We start from the raw sequence: 21,079 nt of genomic DNA, 5'->3' as shown, positions 1-21,079 counted from the left end.
CAAAGTGGTGGTATTTCACCAGTTGATGAGAGTCATCTACCACCTAGTACTGCCTGGTAACATAGAGGGGCGGAATTCCACCATGTGGTGTGGGCGTTACACCTCGACCCCTGCTTACGTTGGTTCACACCTGGGTGGTCACTCACCATGTACTTGTGCATGGAGGTTATACCCAGGATTACTAACAGTCTCACCATCGTGAAGGAGCAAGCAGAGGATTTGGCTGTCACAGACCGTCCGGACTTCGCCGAAATTGGATCAACTTGACTTGAGTGTCACCCGAGTATCAGTTCCATCAGCATTTTAGACTCCCAGATAGCAAGTACAGCTTGTCTGACATATCTGAGGGAATGTCTGTGACAACCTCAAAGACCTTACTGGAATAAATTGCCTACATGGGTGGTAGAGGCTGACAGTTTGGGGGAAATTCAAAGGTCATCTGGATAGTACCTTCGGGTGAGGGAAGCGTATAGGATAATAGGTTTAATTTCCTTTTCTTTTATTAATTATTATTATTTATTTTTTAAAAAAACTTGTTTTTGTATGCTTCTTTAAACATATGATAATTACCTGGGCAACATTTTCAAAATGTTCATGACTCCTTTCTAATGCTCTAGCCCTCTGAAAGTTCTTACCAATGCCTATGTTTTTTCTAAGGAATACTTCACCATGATTTTCCAACCAGTCCAAAACCTGGAAAGGATGTAAAACAAAATTTCATCATTCATAATTAATGAAAAATGAATAAACAGTGAATACAGAATTACACTTTAACAGGTAATAACAATACAGTAATATTAATAATACGTAAAAACTATACTATACAATAATGGACATAATTTTTGGCAGAGTAACTAATATACTAAAAATAGGTCAGCCATTCTGCAATCTGAATGAAGTCTATGATCTTTTCAAGATTATAAATGATGCTAGAACTAGGGGACATAAATTAAAGTTACACAGGGAAATGTTTAGATTGGACTGCAGGAAGTTTTATTTTAGCCAGCGAGTTATAAATTACTGGAATAAGTTGCCTTCATGGGTGGTAAAGGCCGACAGTTTGGGAAAATTCAAAGGTCATCTGGATAGTACTTTTGGGTAAGGGAAGCGCATAGGATGATAGGTTTAATTTCCTTTTTTTTTTTTTTTTTTTATTAATTATTATTATTTAGTTATTTATTTTATTTTTTGTTTTTATCATTGTTTCGTTCGGTTTTTTTTTTTTTTTTTTTTTGGCTGGTGCAGCATAAGCCATAGGCTTTCTTGCACCATGTGGCCATTACTAATACTAATACTAAAAGGCAATGCTACTAAATGATCCTGACTCTGATTTAGGTAAGCAAACTATTATTAAAATGCAAAACAAAATTCAACAGTAAAATGGTAAAACAGAAAATCTTATAATTAAAACTGAAAAGCTTGACATTACCATCATGCAGAACTAAAATTTTACATTTTCGTGGTGACAAAAAAGAGATACAACCATTGTATTTATTTAATAAATGATAATATAATAAACAATAACAAGAAGGAAAGTGGAAAGTGAAAGTATAGTGGTAACACAAACATGAATACATAGCAACAGGTATTAAGATGACAAAAATTAAAACTGCATGTTAAAAAGAATACTTAACAAACTGATTTTTTTGATAAAAATTTTCTGTCAGAAAATCTTCAGGGCTGAAGCAAAAACACACAAATGCAAAGGGAAAAAGACAAGGAACTAAAAAGACATAAAAGGCCAAGGGCTAAAAAATAAACAAAATTTTTAAATGAAAATTACTGCAGTATGGCAGAATCAAGATATTCATGCAATCCACTATTGTAGAACAATGCTCAATACATGATGGAAAGGTGAAGAATAAACTTTAAGAAATTATACATATTGGACTCCTATTGGACTTAAAATATGAAACTATAAACCATTAGCTACTAACGTAGAATTTGCAACCCACAGCTCTACCATTGTCACCCAGATATAAGGGCATAGAGTAAAAAAATATATGGAGGTCCTAAAGTCTCGAAACTTTATTAGACAGTTGGACAGACAACTTGAGTAGTTGAGATCCTCTAAATTTTGTAAAATCGGACAAATGCTAATAATTTAATGTAATTTTTCCTTGTAGAGGATCTGCGATCTCATTATAGATTTAAAATAATCTTTGTGGATTTTTTTGAAAAGGGTAGTATAGGCTATTTTTTGAAATTTTAAACGAATATTATATATTTTATTTTAAGGCAGAAGAATACTCTTACCAGGGGTTTTCTTCAGGTATGGCTGCATCCAGGTGAGGTGTAATTGCAATTATATGGAAGGAAGACGAAGAAAAAAGCCAGTTTTTGTCCTAAATCCTTGCATGGGGAGTAATTATAGGCATAAAGGGAGATGATGTCCTGAAGACCTGAATGTGGACTTTTCATTAATACCATCTTCAAAGGAAAGTGAATACGTGTCAAGGCCGTCTTTTATAGCCCGGGCATGTTCCATTGCCATATTTCAAAAGCATGGTGGAGGGGGAGGTGTTGATTAGTCGAAAAAGGGTGAAGTAGGGTGGAAGGGAAAAATTTCCTGCCTCACCATATTACGCTTATAGTTTGGGAATTTGAAAATTCTAGTAGATGGTTCTTTTTTTTTTTTTTCTCGCCAGGCCTGTTTTTCAGAGTTTCTGTATTTCATCACTGTAAACCCCACTGCGATCCCAAACACAGAGAAAGCCAAACTTCAAAGTCATCTACACAGGGCTTAGCAAGACCGATGGAATGCATCAACAAAGGGTACCACTACCAAAAAGTTCCTGCCCAGCATCGATAGGATGTACCCCTAGCCACAGGCCTGGTTTCAGTCAGACCTCTATGCAACCTATTTGCTAACTGGCTATGGAGTGTTCAACGGAAAATTAACCTACTTCGGAATCTTGGAAAACCCACATTGCATCTGTGGGGAAATAGAAACTTGGGCCCACATCATGTCTGAGTGTGCCAACTATGAGGACCTACATTGCAAAAGAATGACAGTGATCACCTATTTCCTCAAAAACCTAGAAGCACATCTACTTGACTCGCTCGGCGCCTCGGTAGCCAGGTGGGAAGGAGCAGCAGTGCATAGCACACGCTTCTTGATTAGACCGGGGTTCGAGCCCGTCGCCACCAAATACAGAGGAAGTGGAAAGGTCAGGGAACAACCACCGCATATCCCGGAGCAATATGGCCTTAGTTGCTAATGCTCCTAAAAACCAAATAACAAACAAACAAACAAACTTGACTCGCTCAAAGAGTACAGTCCTAACTAAATTTACGTCAGAACTATTTGCACAAGGCAGAGCACTAAATGTCATACACAGCGAGCAAACAGACTGAATAACAGACAGACTGAGGGCAAATTATCTCAAAACCCACTGGGTGGACCCCACCCCCACCACAAGCAATCAACAAGAGACTCGTGGTAGAGAAGAAAAATGCATGGGATGCATATAAATTATCAGGCGACACAGAAGCCTATGGCAGACATAAGCTAGTCTGTAATCAAGTCACAAAGGAGATTAGGCAAGTGAAGGCAGATTATGAGAAATCTTTGGCAAAGGATGCTAAGAAAAACAGCAAGGATTTCTTTACTTATATGCAGTGGTATGTCTTAACTTATATACACTCTAAAAGGAAAGGGATGAATCAGATTGGTCCACTTGATATCGATGGTTTGACTGTTGATAATCCTACTTGATAGCGAACAAACTGAATGAGTATTTTGCATCTACATTCACACATGAGGAGTTATTAAAGGAGAAAAATGCCAGAGGTTTATCAAATTGTAACATGGTGCTTAATGATTTTATAATAACTGAGAGCAAAGTGGAGGAGAAATTGTTGAAGTTAAACATAAGAAAGGCACTTGGGGTGGATGGGATCTATCCAGTTTTATTAAAGGAGGCGTCAAAGGAACTAAGCAAACCCTTAGCCATAATTATGAGAGCATCCTTGGATTCAAGGGAAGTCCCCACGGACTAGAGATGTGCAAATGTATCCCAAATCACAAAGGGGGATCAAAGGGTGACACGAGTAATTACAGACCAGTTAGTTTAACTTCTGTTCTGGGGAAAATAATGGAGTCACTGGTTAAAGATGCATTGCAGGATCATCTAGACAAGACTGCAGCAATAATTCAGACAGAGTATGGGTTTGTTAAGGGAAAGTTTTGTCTGACTAATTTGATTGGATACTATGATGTGGTTACAAAGGAACTGGATGCAAAAAATAATTTTGATATCATATACTTGGATTTCAGGAAAGCTTTTGACACTGTTATGCATGGAAGACTACTGTACAAATTAGAGCAGAATAGTATTAAGAGTAAGTTGCTACAATGGATAAAAGGGTGGTACAGTAAGACACAGAGTGGCAATCAATGGACACTGCTCTTCGTGGACTAATGTTATTAGTGGAGTCCCACAGGGTTCGGTGTTGGGCCCACTGTTGTTTTGTATATTTATCAATGATACTGATGAAGGTATATCAGGCTTAATGTCCAAGTTTGCAGATGATACAAAGGTTGGCAGGGTTGTTAATGACAGTAATGGCAGTGTGCTACTGCAACAGGATCTAGAAAATTCGGGCAGATGGGCTGAGAAGTGGCAACTGAAGTTTAACATCGACAAATGCAAAGTACTGCATATGGGTAAAAGTAATCCCAGAGGAATGTACCAACTGTGTGGTTCTACACTTAGGGTGGTAGAAAATGAAAAAGACCTGGCAGTAATTGTGCAGTCAGATATGAGGTTTTCTGAGCAATGCAGACAGGCTGCAAGAGCAGGTCTTGGGGTTTTGTCAATGATATACAAGAATTTTGCTACCAGGGAAAAGGAGGTGATTATACCTTTGTATAAGGAAATGGTCAGAGCATGCCTGGAGTACTGTGTACAGGTCTGGAGGCCTCATTTTAGGATGGATGTGGATTTGCTTGAGCGTGTATAGAAAAGGACAACAAGATTGGTGAGAGGAAAGAAGGGGGTCCCCTTACCAAGAGAGGCTTAAGAAAATTGCAGTGGCTGGAGACTAGGCACCTGCGAGGTGATCTGATTGAGGTGTATAAGGCCTTGAATGGGTTGAGCATGCTGAATTCTGATGGGATTCTTCAACTTGCTCAGATTACAAACCTAAGGGAGCATAAATTCAAATTGAGGAAAGACTGTTGTAGAATAGCTGTGTGGAAATTTGCCTTTAGCCAGCGGGTGGTTAATTGCTTGAAGAAACTTCTAACTGTCGTTGTGGAAGTTGATAGCTTAAATAAATTTAAGGAGGAACTGAACAAACGTTTAGAGGGAATGGCTGTGTGATTTTTTTTTTTTTTTTTTGGCTGATGCAACATAAGCTCATACACTTGCTTTCTTGCATCACATGCCTCTATTTCAATTACTATGACTGTCATGCATGGAAACGGCCACTGGACGGGACATTCCACCCATGAGAGACTACCATTAACCGCTGACCTGAACCTCCCTGATTTTGACCATTCATCAGACAGGGCTGACTTCAAGTGAGACTGACACCAACGAGAGACAACCATCTGAAAAGACAGCAATCACTCCAGCAGTGAATAATGCATATATGAAACTGCTACTGGAAGGGAACTATTCCAATGAGAGACAAATGCTAGGCATTGATGTGACCAACACCGGATTGAACTTACTACAACCATGATTGTGATTGCAGCCTCGCTGCTGCCTTGCCATTTTGCCAATCTCGGCTGCACCTTGCTTGGCCCACTTTCTCTCCACTTCTTTGGCGGGGGGGGGGGGGGGGGGTGCTCCCTCCTGGTGGGGCATGGGCATGACCCACTGCCCATCCTTGGAGTTGCCTTCGCCTTTGTCCCCATCCTTCTGACTTCTGACTCCCTCCAACCTTCAGTCTCCCCCCCTCCTACTCTGCCTACACACTAGCATACACCCCACACAATCTAAATAAATTCAACAATGTCCAAATTCAACTGTTTACAAACCTTTCAGCCTTATAAAATTATAGTCTTCTTCCCATTTTTTTTTTTAGGCCTTAGCCACTGAAATCTCAGGAAACTGGTGGCAGGGCCTGCCAGAGTAAAATAAAACTACTGGGTATCTGGACTGCCTCCACAAGGCTAAGTGTGGGCAACGGTGGGCCACAAAAGCTAAATGGCCAGAAGAACAATGATACACAACATTTACACATATACAATAACCATAGACTTTTAAATCTCTTGCCTCAAGAGATTCTGTTTTGCACAACAATATACACTGGGGAATATGGAGACAAGGGGCCTGGTGCCCCTTGTCTCCATATTCCCCAAAATTCTGTTTTGCACAACAATATACACTGGGGAATATGGAGACAAGGGGCCTGGTGCCATTAGACATGACTTTTCACTTCAACTTTATTAATTATAACATTAAAAATATGTCATCATTTATCAAACATAAATTTGGATTTAACATGTTTCATTTTGGTTAGTTTTAACTTGATAATTGTATAGATGTAAATTTCAATAGTGGTAGTTCCACTACTTTGAAAGTAATCGCATTATATGACTTCTACTTGAATGATGTTAATGCTTTTTTTACTCCCTAAGTCTATTTTCATCTTTATTTTTATATCATTTAATAATCATTTACAATTGAAATAGTATTATGAATTCTTTTCATCTATGGCATGTTGCTCTCTTAGCCAGGGCCCTACTAACACTCTCTTTGCTAAGGCCCTCTCTAAGAGGTTGGGTATTTACACTTGCCTAGTATCCTTTAAACTCTTCTCTTTTCTTTTTATCATTCTACTTTCTATTCTTCTTTCTTCCATCCGTTGAGCTAGTGAAGTATGAGGGTGATACGGACATTCTTACTTTCCTTCTTCTTTGCTATTTTCGCCTTGTTTTTACTTTTTTCCTTCCCTTACCCTGTTTTATTTCCCGTTTCTATACTGCTTGCCTGTTACACTTAAAATAAAAAAATATATTTTTTATTTCTAAATTTATGGCTTCACCTATTTCACCTCTCTATTTTTGACTTGCTAAATCAATACTATTCCTTTTTACATACTAATTATTTTACTTATTTTATTTTTTACTGTATAGTTTTCAAAACATATCACAGGCTTTTGGTATTAGTTTCTCCTGATAACACTCTCTTAGCCAAGGCCCTCTCCAAGAGTTTGGGTATTTACACACCTAGCTTGCCTAGTATACTTTAAACTCTTTTCTTTGCTTTTTACTTTTCGTTCTTCATTCTTCCATCCATTAGGCTACTGGTGAAATATGAGTATGTTTCAGACATTCTTACATTCCTTCTTCTCGCCTATTTTTGCTTCTTTTGTTTTTACTACTTTTTTCATTCCAGCAACCTGTTTTATTTCCCATTTCTATACCTTTGCCTGTTATTCTAAATTTATATCTTCACCAAATTTCTTAGTCAAAATTTACTTCTCCTTATATTTGACATGCAAAATTAACACTATTCCTTTTTGACATACCAAACTACGTTCTTTTACCACATATATACTTAAGGTATATACGTGAATTCAACGTATTCATTGTCACATTTTTTTAAAATTCGTTTATACTTTAATTTAATTATCTTAACTTAATTATATACACTGCTCTGGGGCTACCTTACTTATGTTTTTGGAAGATCTATCATTTTTGCCCTTCTTTTTTTTAATATATATATATATATACACAAATATATATATATATATATATATATATATATATATATTGTATATATATATGAAGTTATGTAGAAGAATATGAGGAATAGAAATAGAAAATATATCTATAATTAGCTACATCATCATTTTAATTTTACTATTTTATTTTATTATATTTTGTGTGTTTATTTATAGGGTACAACAAAGAAGTCCAACTTAGGTTACCTAAAAAACTTGGCCCTTTGACCTATTGGGTATAGTGTTCACCCCCTAATACTTATATTCTATATTCTCCAATTTATCCAGAGGAATTATATTTAAAAAATTAAGGTTATATATATTTTTCCCCCCTCTTTCCATAACTTTTAATCTTAAGTTTGTATAAAAATGCAGTAATTTGGTACACAGTCAGGTGTAGTCCCCCTGATGAAATATCTGATATACGTACCAACCTTCTTTAGTTTGCATCAAACTTTCTCTTTCTCTTAGTTATTTTATTATCTTCTCACCCTTAATTTGATGCTCACTATTTTTCTTTGCTTATTAATCATATATTTTACTTTCCTTTTCAGCTTCTCTACTTCTAATTTGGCTCTTTGATCCAGCCTTTAATTTCAGATAATTTAATAATTCTTTTAGGTTCTTAAAATTCATTTTATTTTTTTATATCTCATTCTTTTCTTTTTCTTACTTTTTTTTTCTTCTATTAGCCTCAGTATTGCTCCCTCTTTGTGTATTTTTCTATTAATTCATTCTGATTTCAATTAAAAGGCACAGGGTCCATCTTGCTTAATTTTAGGTTTACACTGTTTGTCATCTAGACATTTTACGATTTTTAAATTGAAATCTTGTCCAATCAACTGTTTTTTCCCTTCAATGGGAAAGTTGTTCCCCATCTTTGGTTTAGTCTTAAAATGTAATTCTATACTTCTGAAATGAACTTAAACCAATTTCATTTGAATAAAAAACATAAAACAAAAAAAATGGATATCTCTGATGTTTGCTCTTCAGTACATGTTTGGCACTTTCTATTGCATCTCTTCAAGCTATGACTGTTATGCTGTTATCATTATTTTTTTCCTTCTTTAAATAAAATAGTTAACACACATTTCAGAAGTACATCAATGATGTTTTTAGACTAAATCAAGTATAGAGAAAAACTTTTCCACTGAGAAGAAAAACAGTCGAATAAGAAAAGTTTTCATTTAGAAGTTACGAAAATCTAAATGGTAATACTTTGTCAATTTTAAAATCAAATTCAAAAATTTCAGTTGAAATATAGAAAAAAAAAAAAAAAAAAGGTCCAAACAATAAATTGTCTACACCTAAAAACAAGTGAGACAGACTCAGTGCCTTTTAACCGAAACACTCTGTATAAATAAATACATTTATCATTGAAATATATGATTTCAACAGTCAAATCCAGACTTGCTAATTACATTTCTTGCAGCATTTCATAGCTAAAAAGTGCAGCCAGGTTTATCAGCTGTTAAATTTGGCAATAATTCATTATTATACATTTCTGATGTGTGTGTGTATGTTGTTTCTATATCTCACAGAACTGTACAATATGCATTATATAGGTAGAGTTCTACTACATAATTTGGAAAGTTTGTCTCTTTACAATCATCTTGAATCACATTGAACTGAGCAAAACAATACTTTAAATACCCTCCTCCTCTTTCATCCAAGGGAAAGTCAAAAGCCATATTGAGATACGAAACTCTGCCCAATTTCCCACCTTTCTCAGGATCACTATAGCTGACAGCATATATACACATAGAGATGTTTCACTTCTGAAAAATTTTCTACCACCCATCCTAATTTTTGGAAACCATAAACTTGCAAAAAGATATGACATTTCACTAACAATTGTTTTTTTCATAACAAAGCCGCTTTCATCCAAGAGAAATGTCAAAATTGTGACAAGACATTTAAGTGTGTTAAAGCTTGATAGGGCATCAATAATTCTTTCAATAACATCTTCATCAATTCCTCTGCCTTCCCATCCAGGAGCCATAATCCTATTTACTTGTAATTTTTTTGATTAAGTTCTTATAGAAAATAAGCTTCAAACTGATAAGTTTCATTTCACCAAGAAGTTTTATGAACTCCAAATAATTTAGAAATTATTTGGAGAAATTATTTAATAGTGAAGTAATTTTCAGAGTAATTTAAAAAACAAAGTGCCTCTGGCTACCAAGGTAATGAATACTAAAGTTCAGAGAGGTCAGAAAATTAGATGCTTCAAAATCAAAAAGAGATAAAATAACAAGTTTCTCTTTATACTCTTGGACAGAAATCTGGCAAGAGGAAAGTTAATGATTTTGCTATTACAGCAAATCAGTAGAGAGCTTAGGCTGTGCATTTTTCAAAGAAATGCTATCACAAGGATGTGGAAGAAAATAATATGTGGGCATGCATATAAAGTAGTGAAATCCGACAACAGTCATATTATATTCCAGCATATATTTCCACATGCAGTTTTCTACTCAATTAGAGCTGTAATACCACCTCATTTTTTTTTTTTTTAAACTAATCCAAACATGAGCAATTGGTCAAACGTTCATACAAACTATGTACAGTCAGTCCTCGTATAGCACGATAGTTGTGTTCCTAGAAACCCTCGTGCAATACAAAATCGTGCAATATAAACAACAGGCCCTATGGGGGAAAATAGGGTTAGATGCCGACCACCCAAGATTGAACACACAAACCAAAACCAAAACATTACTAAACACAATAAACGTAATAAAATATTGCCAATGCTTTTGCTTCTATCGTCAGCAAACTTGTTTTTTGTTCGATTTTCTATCCAAACAGATGACAGCTGTTCCATCTCTTCCAATTCTTTGTGTCTTAATCTAATGGATTTTAATTACACTTTCAGTTGTTCCTGCTATGGAAGTTGTTTTTATTTTCTCTGCATTCTTTGTAATTCTAGGCATTGCCTCATTTAGGTCTGTAGCAAGTGCAATATCACATGGTCTTTCATTTCGCTCAAAGAATTTCACAATTTCATATTTTTTCTCAATTGACTGGCCATAAGCCTTAACGGGGAAATCCCAGTGGGCCGGAGGCCGGTGTGATTTTGACCATAAACGCTAGTATGAGGCCACTACAGATTTTCCCGGGTAAGAATTTTTGACCCAGTCGGCCTCTGTTTATCGATATTGCTTTTCTTTTTCTCTCTGAATCTACAGTCTTACAGTCTCACACCTTTTAAGTATTTTACTCATTTTTAGGGAATAAAGCACAATTACAAAATGAGGAGGCACGTTTGATACACATAAACAAAGCTGCGCGCATGTAGCAACTGAATAAACAACACCGTAAAGGCAGACATACACTACTAACACTTCACATTTTACTAAAGCACATTTCTAGGGGTTACTACCATAAAACAATAAAAACAATTTCCAGTTGGTTTCTGCTAGTGGAATCTCTTATAAACTGGTAGTAAACTTGATCTAATTGCATTTGCGATTATACCGATAGCTGGAATTGTGTTGGTTTTTACGTTATTATGGTGAAATGTGTTTCTCCTTCACTGATATAAAAAACAAATACATTTTTAGAATCTTCTCTTTATTCCTATCGTGTTGCGTTCGGTTGGGGTGATTCTGCGTTCGACTGCCATTTCTTGTAAACACAAGGCAAATCGTGCATAAGCGAATTCGGTTCGTGTTATATAAGATATCATTCCCCTATTTATAAATCGTTTATGATCGAATTCGTGTAGTGTAAAACACGTGTTATACAAGGGCTGACCAAACAAGTTTGTGCCATGGCATCATGTTAGTATGCAGCACTCTAAAATAGCTGAAAACAGCATCTAAAACAATGCTGTTTTCAGCTATTTTAAAGTTTGCTGCATATTAACATGATTCCATTGCACAAACTTTTATGCAGCTTGAGTGAAGCTTAAGCCCTAAAAACATTTTAGTCTGATTTATTTCACACAGACTACTTCATATACTAATATATGAAATACAGTCTATGCTTGTTAACAGGAAAGAATTATTTTAAAAGGATGGGATACATTTAAATAGCAGGGATTCAAGAATATTCACTAATGCTATTGAAACAGTGTTAGGTGGGTCAGAAAACTGATAGCCCGGGGGAGAGGGGGATATACCAACTAATAGATTAATTAGAGCTGCAGGAAGAGGTGGAAGTAGTAGAAGTAGTAGCATGTGATGCAAGAAAGCAAGTGTATGAGCTTATGCAGCATCGGCCATAAAAAAAAAAAAAAAAATCACACCATTCCCTCCAAATGCCTATCCAGTTCCTCCTTAAATTTATTCAACCTATCAACTTCCACAACGACAGATGGAAGTTTGTTCCAGCAATTAACCACCCGCTGGCTAAAGGCAAATTTCCACGAAGATTCCCATCAGAATTCAGCGTGCTCAACCCATTCAAGGCCTTAATACACCTCAATCAGATCACCACGCAGATGCCTAGTCTCCAGCCACTGAAATTTGCAGAACTTAAGCCTCTCTTGGTAAGAGAATTCCTTCATTCCCCTCACCAATCTCGTTGCCCTTCTCTGTATGCGCTCAGGCAAATCTACATCCTTCCTAAAATGAGGCTTCCAGACCTGTACGCAGTACTCAAGGCGTAGCCTGACCATTGCCTTATACAGAGGGACAATCACCTACTTTTCCCTGCTAGCAAAATTACTATATATCATTGACAAAACCCCAAGACCTGGCCTGGCAGCCTGTCTGCATTGCTCAGAAAACTTCATATCTGACTCACAATCACTCCCAGGTCTTTTTCATTTTCTATTACCTTAAGTGTAGTACTTAGAGGGGAACAGGTACCTGTGTGTTATCAGACACTCAGCCTAAAACACTGATGGATCCAATATCTCTCTATTACAGAAGATTTAGGAGAAGTCCGGTTGGCCTGCCTCCCTATAATCCACTCATGCACACCTTCTCAATGGTAAGCCCTGTTACGTCACTTAGGTGGCAACGAAAGGGTAGAGTGGGTCTCTTCAGGACGCCTGGTCAGCGTGAAGAGGAAAAGACCAAACCCTCCAGCATATGACAGCACGACAAAAGAAATGGCCCTCAGTCCCCAGCAGCTTTCACTCTCCCTCTTACGGCAGCTATAGGATCAGAGTGGAAGCAGAGGGTGCTAAGAATCTCTGGGTACGACCACACCGCCATGCACGGAAACTGAACTTGGCCTGTTATAACGTAAGATCACTCATCGGTGAAGACAGGATATTAGAACTGGAAAAGGAATTAGAAAATGTGAATTGGAATATCATTGGTTTGGCTGAAACAAGAAGAAGAAATGAATCACTTATAAGTTTATCAAATGGATATCTGCTGTACACCAATGGAAAAAGTGAAAGGAGTGAAGGTGGAGTTGGGTTTCTGGTCCATAAAGATTTTAAAAACAACATTTTGGAATTCAAAAGTACATCACCAAGGGTGTAAAGACTAATACTCAAGATTTCTCTGAGGTACAAGCTAAAGATTATAATGATTTATGCACCAACATCGAGCCACGATGATGAAGAGGTTGAAGAAATGTACACCGAAATTGAGAGTCTTCTAGATGAGCAGAAAACCTACTACATTATTATTATGGAAGACTACAATGCTAAAGTTGGAAAAAGGCAAAGCAGCACAGAAATAGGAACTATAGGAAATTTTGCAATTGGTGAAAGAAATAAAAGAAGCAAAAGACTTGTGGAATTTGCAGAATCTCAAGGACTGTCAGTAATGAACACTTTTTTCAAGAAAAGGGTGAACAGAAGGAAGAGTCCAAGTGGATTAACAACTAATGAAATCGACTTCATCCTCACTAACAGAAGATATATTGTGAATGGTGTTACCGTTCTGAATAAGGTAAATGTTGGAAGTGATCACAGAATGGAAAGATGTACACTTGATATAGATGTAGGAAAGGAAAAAACTGACTCGAGTAAATAACACAAAGGTCTTTGAGATAACAGAGGAGGAGAAAAAGCAGTATGTACTGGAACTTAAGAACAAGTTTGAGCTTCTGCAGACTGCTCAGGACAAAGATATCGATGAGGAATACTACAACTTTCTAAAAGTGATAAAGCCCAAGAAACCTATAGGGAAGGAAAAAAATTAGTCAAGAAACACTTGTCATGATGAACCGAAGACGACAAATGAAGAACAAGAAACACACTGCCAGGGAGAAAATTGAGTATACTGAGTTATGCAAAGCCATTAGAAAGGGACTCAGAGAGGCCATAAGAAGATTTAACACAAGAAAAGTAGAACAAGCATTAAGGGAAAACAAAGGATTTAAATCAGCAACCATGAGCAGTAATACAGAAAGATAAATGATACTGAAACTGAAGAATAGCGATGGTGTACTTATAAACAGCAGAGAAGGCATAATTCAAACAGAAGACTACTATAGAGAATTATACAAGGAGCAAGGGAATGATGCCAGCAGTGGGGAAGATGGATTGCAAAGTAGCAACACATACGACATACCCGATATTCTTCCTGATGAGGAAGAACATGCACTGAAGAAAATGAAGAATCAGAAAGGCCCGGGGGAAGATGAAGTTACTGTGGAGTTGTTAAAATTGGGAGGAAGAGACATAACACAAAAACTGGCAAGGCTCTTCACAAAGTGCATCAGAAAAGGTGTGACGCCTAAGCAGTGGAATAATGCAATCATAGTTTTGCTGCATAATAAAGGAGATAAATCAGAAACTGGAAATTATAGACCAATTAGCTTGTTATCCCACATCTACAAGTTGTTCACAAGGGTTATTACTAACAGATTAGAAAGAATACTTGATGAGAATCAACCGAAAGAGCAAACTTGCTTTAGGACAGGATTCTCAACTATGGATCACCTTCACGTAATATCACAGCTAATGGAGAAAGCAAATGAATATAAAACACCATTATGCCTGGCATTTGTGGATTATGAAAAGGCATTTGACTCCATACAGCATAAGGCAATGTTACGGGCACTGGAAAGACAAGGCATAGATACCCCATATATTATGGTTTTGAAGAAAATATATGAGAGTGCTACCTCCTTTATTAGACTAGACAAAGACAGTAGCAAATTTAAAATCGAGAAAGGAGTTCGACAAGGAGACACAATATCTCCGAAGCTGTTTACTGCTGCCCTTGAGGAAGCTTTCAGAAGATTACACTGGTCGCAGAAAGGAGTCAATGTGAACGGAGAGTACCTAAACCATTTACGATTTGCAGATGACATTGTGGTCATAAGCCACGATCCCAAAGAATTAGAGGAAAATCTTAATCAGTTATGCACAGTTAGTAAGGATTTTGGTCGATGAATATGGCTAAAACAAAAGTAATGATGAACAAGTATGCCACGGAAAGGCAAATAATGATTGAAGGAGCAGTAATTGAAAAGGTGGAGTCATATACTTATCTGGGACAAGTTATTAGCTGTAATAATGATAAATGGCTGGAAGTCAAGGGAAGAATAAATTTTGGATGGATAGCATTCAGGAAATATAGTCACATACTGAAGAGCAATATCCCAGTTTGTCTGAAACGTAAAATAATGAACCAATGCATACTCCCCACCATGACTTATGGAAGTGAAACTTGGGCACTGACCAAAAGAATGGAAGAGAAGCTGAGAACTACACAGCGAAGATTGGAATGAATTATATTGGGAATCAGACTGTTAGATAAGAAGAGAAACACATGGATTAGGCAGCAAACTCAAGTAAAGGACATTCTTATCAAAACTAAAGAACTAAAATGGTCTTGGGCAGGACACATAGCTCGACGACATGATGACAGATGGACTACAAAAATGACAGAATGGTACCCAACAGGAGCTAGAAGAAAACTTGGAAGACAAAGGCGGAGATGGATAGATGAAATTCATGAGTTTTTGGGTAGTAAATGGATGGCCAGTGCTCAAAACAGAAGAAACTGGAAAGTTGCTGTGGAGGCCTTCATCCTGCAGTGGATTGAAAATGGCTGATGATGAAGTGTAGTACCACACAGTTGGTACGTTCCTCTTGGGCTACTTCTACCCATACGCAGTACTTTGCATTTGTCAAGGTTAAACTTCAGTTGCCACTTCTTAGCCCATCTGCCCAAATTATCTAGATCCTGTTGCAGTAGCACACTGCCATTAGTGTCATTAACAACCCTGCCAACTTTGTATCATCTGCAAACTTCGACACTAAGCCTGATATACCTTCATCAATATCATTGATAAATATACAAAACACTAGAGGAGCCAACACCGAACACTGTGGGACTCCACTAATAACATTAGGCCACGAAGAACAGCACCCATTAATTATCACCCTCTGTCTTCTCCCACTCAACAATCCTTTTATCCATTGTAGCAACTTACCCTTAATACCATTGTGCTCCAATTTGTATAATAGTCTTCCATGCGCAACAGTGTCAAAAGCTTTCCTGAAATCCAAATATATGATATTAAAATTATTTTTTGCATCCAGTTCCTTTGTAACCACATCATAATATCCTATCAAATTTGTCACACAAGACTTTCCCTTAACAAACCCATGCTGTGTCTGAATAATTGCTGCAGTCTTGTCTAGATGATCCTGCAATGCATCTTTAACCAATGACTCCATTATTTTACCCAGAACAGAAGTTAAACTAACTGGTCTGTAATTACTCGTGTCACCCTTCGATCTCCCTTTGTGAATTGGGGATACATTTGCACATCTCCAGGCCGTGGGAACCTCTCCTGAGCCCAAGGATGCTCTCATAATTATAGTAATTAGTTCCTTTTATGAGAGTTAATTATGAGAGCAAGGATGCTCTCATAATTAGTTGCTTTGCCGCCTCCTTTAATATAACTGGATAGATCCCATCCACCCCAGGTACCTTTAATAGGTTTAACTTCACCAATTTCTCCTCCACTTTGCTCTCAGTTATTACAAAATCATTAAGCACCCTGCTACAATTTGATAACCATCTGCCATTTTCAAACCTTAATAACTCCTCATGTGTGAATGTAGATGCAAAATACTCATTCAGTTTGTCTGGCATCTAAGCAGGATCATTAACAGTCGAACCATTGATATCAAGTGGACCAATCAGATTCATCCCATTCCTTTTAGAGTTTATATAAGTAAGGAACTCCTTGCTGCTTTTCTTAGCATCTTTTGCCAAAGATTTCTCGTAATCTGCCTTCGCCTGCCTAACCTCCTTTCTGACCTGATTACAGACTAGCTTACATCTGCCATAGGCTTCTGAGTTGCTTGATAATTTATATGCATCCCATGCATTTTTCTTCTCTGTCATGAATCTCATTAGTTCATTTGATAACCATTTAGGCCTAAACCTTGAACAATATTTCTTAATAGGTATGAAACTTTTAGTAGCATCCGCGATTAATTCCTTGAATGCTTCTCACTTAGAATTTACTGTTGGTAACATCATCAGTTGATCCCACTGTACAGAATTAAAAAAAAAAAAAACTCTCTGAGACCACTGTACCCAGCTTTACGGAAGCAAAAACCCTTTCCTTTACCCCTGATGGTAATTATATCTTTAAGTAAATCCCACATCAGTACGCTGTGATCACTGCCACCTAGTGGTTCCTTTATCTACAAATTCTTAATACACGAATGATCACTGCTGATAACCAGATCAAGAGTATTACCCTCTCTGGTTGCCTCTCAAACATGCTGCTGCAGAAAACAATCATCTAATAAATCCACAAAAGTTTTACTAGTGTGTGAGTGACCAAACCACAAGTCAATATCTGGGAAGTTAAAATCCCCCATTATAAGACATTCTGATTTACTAGCCCACTCTATTTCTCTGTACAATTGTTCATTGTACTCATTTGAGTCATTAGGCCTATAACACAGTCCTACTCTTATTTTTGCTTACGCAGTGCTTATGTCATCACACCAAACTGACTCAACAACTGGATGCACTTCTTTTGATTTTATGTTTTTCTTAATTCACAGCATAAGACCTCCTCCCTTCCTATCCTGTCTATCCTTTGGCAGTGAAGTGCTTCTACTGGAACATGCAGCAACCTGGAAAGCGAGGTTTCGGGGATTTCTGCTGTGGGTTATCACAGAACAAGTAAATACATGGGCTTGTTTTGTAACAAGAGTAAAAACAGGTGCATGTATCAGGCATATATGCTAATGCTAGGAGCATAGTAAATAAATTTGATAAATTAATTTTCCTTCACAGGCAGTTGAGGCTGACTGAAGAAATTCAAGGGTCAACTAAACAGTTACGTATGTGACAAGGGAAGTGCATAATTTGTATTTTCTTATCTACTTTTTTTTTTTTTTTTTTGGCAGTGCAGCAAAAGTCTGCACTGTATCCCTTATACTATATGGCTAATACAGGGTGGGCCAAAATTCATGAAGCAATTTATAATGCCTATAACTTTTTCAAAATTGATTAAAAACACAAGAAATAAAAGAAAACCATTTAATGGAATAATTATTAAACCTAATTATGAAAAAATTACAACACTGAAGTAACCCCCATTCACAGCTTCACAAAATTGTGCTCTTTTTTAGTGCATTTAATATCACATTTCTCAAAATATCAGGTTCTAAACCATCAATTTCATCTCAGACATCTTTAGTGCCTCTACAGTTGCAGATTTGTTCACAGAAACGCATTCCTTGAGATATACCCAGAGTCCTGAGCTGGATATCACCATTCTTCTCTTTCTTGGTGATTCTTCCTTCTACTCTCTCTCTCTCTCTCTCTCTCTCTCTCTCTCTCTCTCTCTCTCTCTCTCTCTCTCTCTCTCAGGGTAACGTGGGAATTTTTTTTGGCTGGTACAGCATAAACCTCAGCCTTACTTGCACCATATGGCTAATAATAATAATAATATTCCCAAAGGAAGAAATCTGGAGCAGACAAATCAGGCAAATGTGGTGGCCAATTACAGGCAGAATTTTTGAGATCATTCATTTGCCAAAACTTGATCTTAAAAGGCCTATAGTCTCTCAAGCAGTGTGTGCTGTTCAACCATCTTGTTGGAACCAATTTGTTGGATCGCCTACAAGCACTAGAAAAAAAATTTCTAACCATGGCCTGATATCGGTCGCCATTTACGCTGACAGAGGCAGCACCATCTTCCTCCTCAAAGAAGAAAGAACCAATGATACTTTTGGATGTAACACCAGACCAAACTGTACAGCAAAATGGGTGCATTTTTCACTGGTGAACTGTTACTGACAAAACCATTTAAATGAAAATAAGCCTCATTGTTCACTATCAGTTTGTGAATGAATTCGTCATTTTCCTCTAGCCAATTCTAAGCAGAAAAGTAATTGCATATTGTGAGCATTGAACCCAATCTGTTGGCTTCAATTTATGCACCAATTGCAGCCTGTATGGGAATAGGTGTAAACAGCTTCTCAAAATGTGCCTCTGTGATGTGCTTGGTAACCCCAACTGAGATGCTCATTTTTTGGTGGATTCTTGCAGATCTTCTTCGATGTTTTCATCAGCACAGCTCCTTCATGGCCTTCTGCTTTGCAGCAAATTAGCTACAGACCTTATTTTTGGAATTATGCAACAAGATGACAAATCATGGATTCTAATGGTGATAATCTAACTTTATAATGTCTTTGATAAGCTCACTGCATTTGAATAACTGAGCATTGGTTTGTAAAATAAAATTCAATAATCCTGGTACATTGCTCAACTGTGAAAGTCTCCATTATTAAATTCCAAAAACTTCTTTATCGGAAACAAAACAAAACAAAAAAAAATAAAATTTAAAAACTATTATAGAAAAATACGTACAAAGTTTTAATCTCCCTTTTGCGACTTTTGGCACACCCTTTACTAATATTAGACAAAAGAACCACTAAGTGCAGTGATCACAGTGTACTGATTTGGGATTTACTTAAAGATATAACTAACATTAAAGGTAAGGGAGGGGTGTTTGATTTCATAAAGGTGACTACAGTGGTCTCAGATAGTTTTTAAATTAGCATTAGCATTAGTAGAGGCAGTTGATGCAAGAAAGCAAGCTTATGCAGCATCAGCCAAAAAAAAATAAATAAATAAAAAATAACCACTTCCACTTCACCCCTCCGTTCGTTCGAAATACCTGTCCAGCCTAGCCTTAAACTTATTTAGGCTATCAACTTCCACGACAAGGGATGGAAGTCTGTTCCACCAACCAACCACCCGCTGGCTAAAGGCAAATTTCCTCACGTCTATCCTACATCTGTCTTTCCTCAATTTCAATTTATGCCCTCTCAGGTGATTACTCTGAGCAAGAGGAAGAATCCCATCAGCATTGAGCATGCTCAAACCATTCAAGGCTTTGCACCTCTATCAGATCACCTCGCTGGTGCCTAGTCTCCAGACACTGTAATTTGCAAAACTTAAGCCTTTCTTCATAAGAGGACCCCTTTGTTCTATTCACTAATCTTGTTGCCCTTCTCTGTACTCGTTCCAGCATCTCTACATCCTTCTTGAAATGAGGCCTCCAGACCTGTATGCAGTACTCTAAGTGTGGCCTGACCATTGCCTTATACAAAGGAATAATCACCTCCATATCCCTGCTAGAAAAATTCCTATATATCATTGACGATACACCATGAGCTACTCTTGCAGCCCGTCTGCACTGCTCAGAGAACTTCATATCTGCCTGCACAACCACCCCCAAGTCCCTTTCATTCTCTACCACTGTCAGTGTAGTACCACAGAGTTGATACGTTGCTGTTTCCCATATGTAGTACTTTACATTTGTCAATGTTAAACTTCATTTGCCACCTCTCAGCCCATCTGCTCAATCATTCCAGATCCTGTTGCAGTAGCATAGTGTCAGTAGTGTCCTTGACAACCCTGCCAACCTTCATATCGTCTGCAAACTTGGACATTAAGCTTGATATACCATCATCAATATTTATAAATACAGAAAACAAAAATGGACCCAATACTGAACCCTGAGGGACTCCACTAATAACATTAGTCCACAATGAGCAGTGTCCATTGATTACCATTCTCTGTCTTCTCCCCCAAATTCTACACTGATAATGATGATGTTACCAAAACAAATTCTAAATGGGAAGTGTTCAAGGAATTAATCATAGAAATAATAGGCTTTTTATACTGACTAAGAAATACTGTTCAAGGCTCAAGGAATTAATCATAGAAATAATAGGCTCTTTATACCGACTAAGAAATAATGTTCAAGGCTTAGACCTAAATGGATGACAGATGATCTTACAAGACACATGGCAGAGAAGAAAAGTGCATGGAATGCATATAAATTATTGGGTGACATAAAAGCCTAGGGTAGATATAAACTAGTCTGTAATCAAGTCACAAAGAAGTCTGGCAAACAAAGGCAGATTACAAGAAATCTTCTACAAAGGATGCAAAAAAAAAAAAAAACCCCAGTAGAGACTTCTTTTCTTATGTAAACT

The 21,079-nt window shown here is 37.1% G+C and overlaps 1 protein-coding gene across 3 annotated transcripts in view; it reads right to left on the bottom strand.

Annotated features, from left to right (window-relative positions):
- Positions 1–21,079, bottom strand: part of trio (trio Rho guanine nucleotide exchange factor) — a 996,553-nt gene that overhangs the window by 694,530 nt on the left and 280,944 nt on the right. For all 3 annotated transcript variants that reach the window (XM_090387950.1, XM_090387951.1, XM_090387952.1), the window contains exon 14: positions 571–693. In XM_090387950.1, coding sequence (XP_090244076.1) covers positions 571–693 — 123 coding nt within the window. The remainder of the gene's footprint in view (positions 1–570; positions 694–21,079) is intronic.

The sequence above is a fragment of the Mastigoproctus giganteus genome, chromosome 13 (assembly GCF_048544385.1).
Source record: "Mastigoproctus giganteus isolate SK-2022 chromosome 13, ASM4854438v1, whole genome shotgun sequence".
NCBI classification, from domain to species: Eukaryota; Metazoa; Arthropoda; class Arachnida; order Uropygi; family Thelyphonidae; genus Mastigoproctus; species Mastigoproctus giganteus.
The sequence above is the reverse complement of the archived record's forward strand: the minus strand, read 5'-3'. Positions and strand labels throughout refer to the sequence as shown.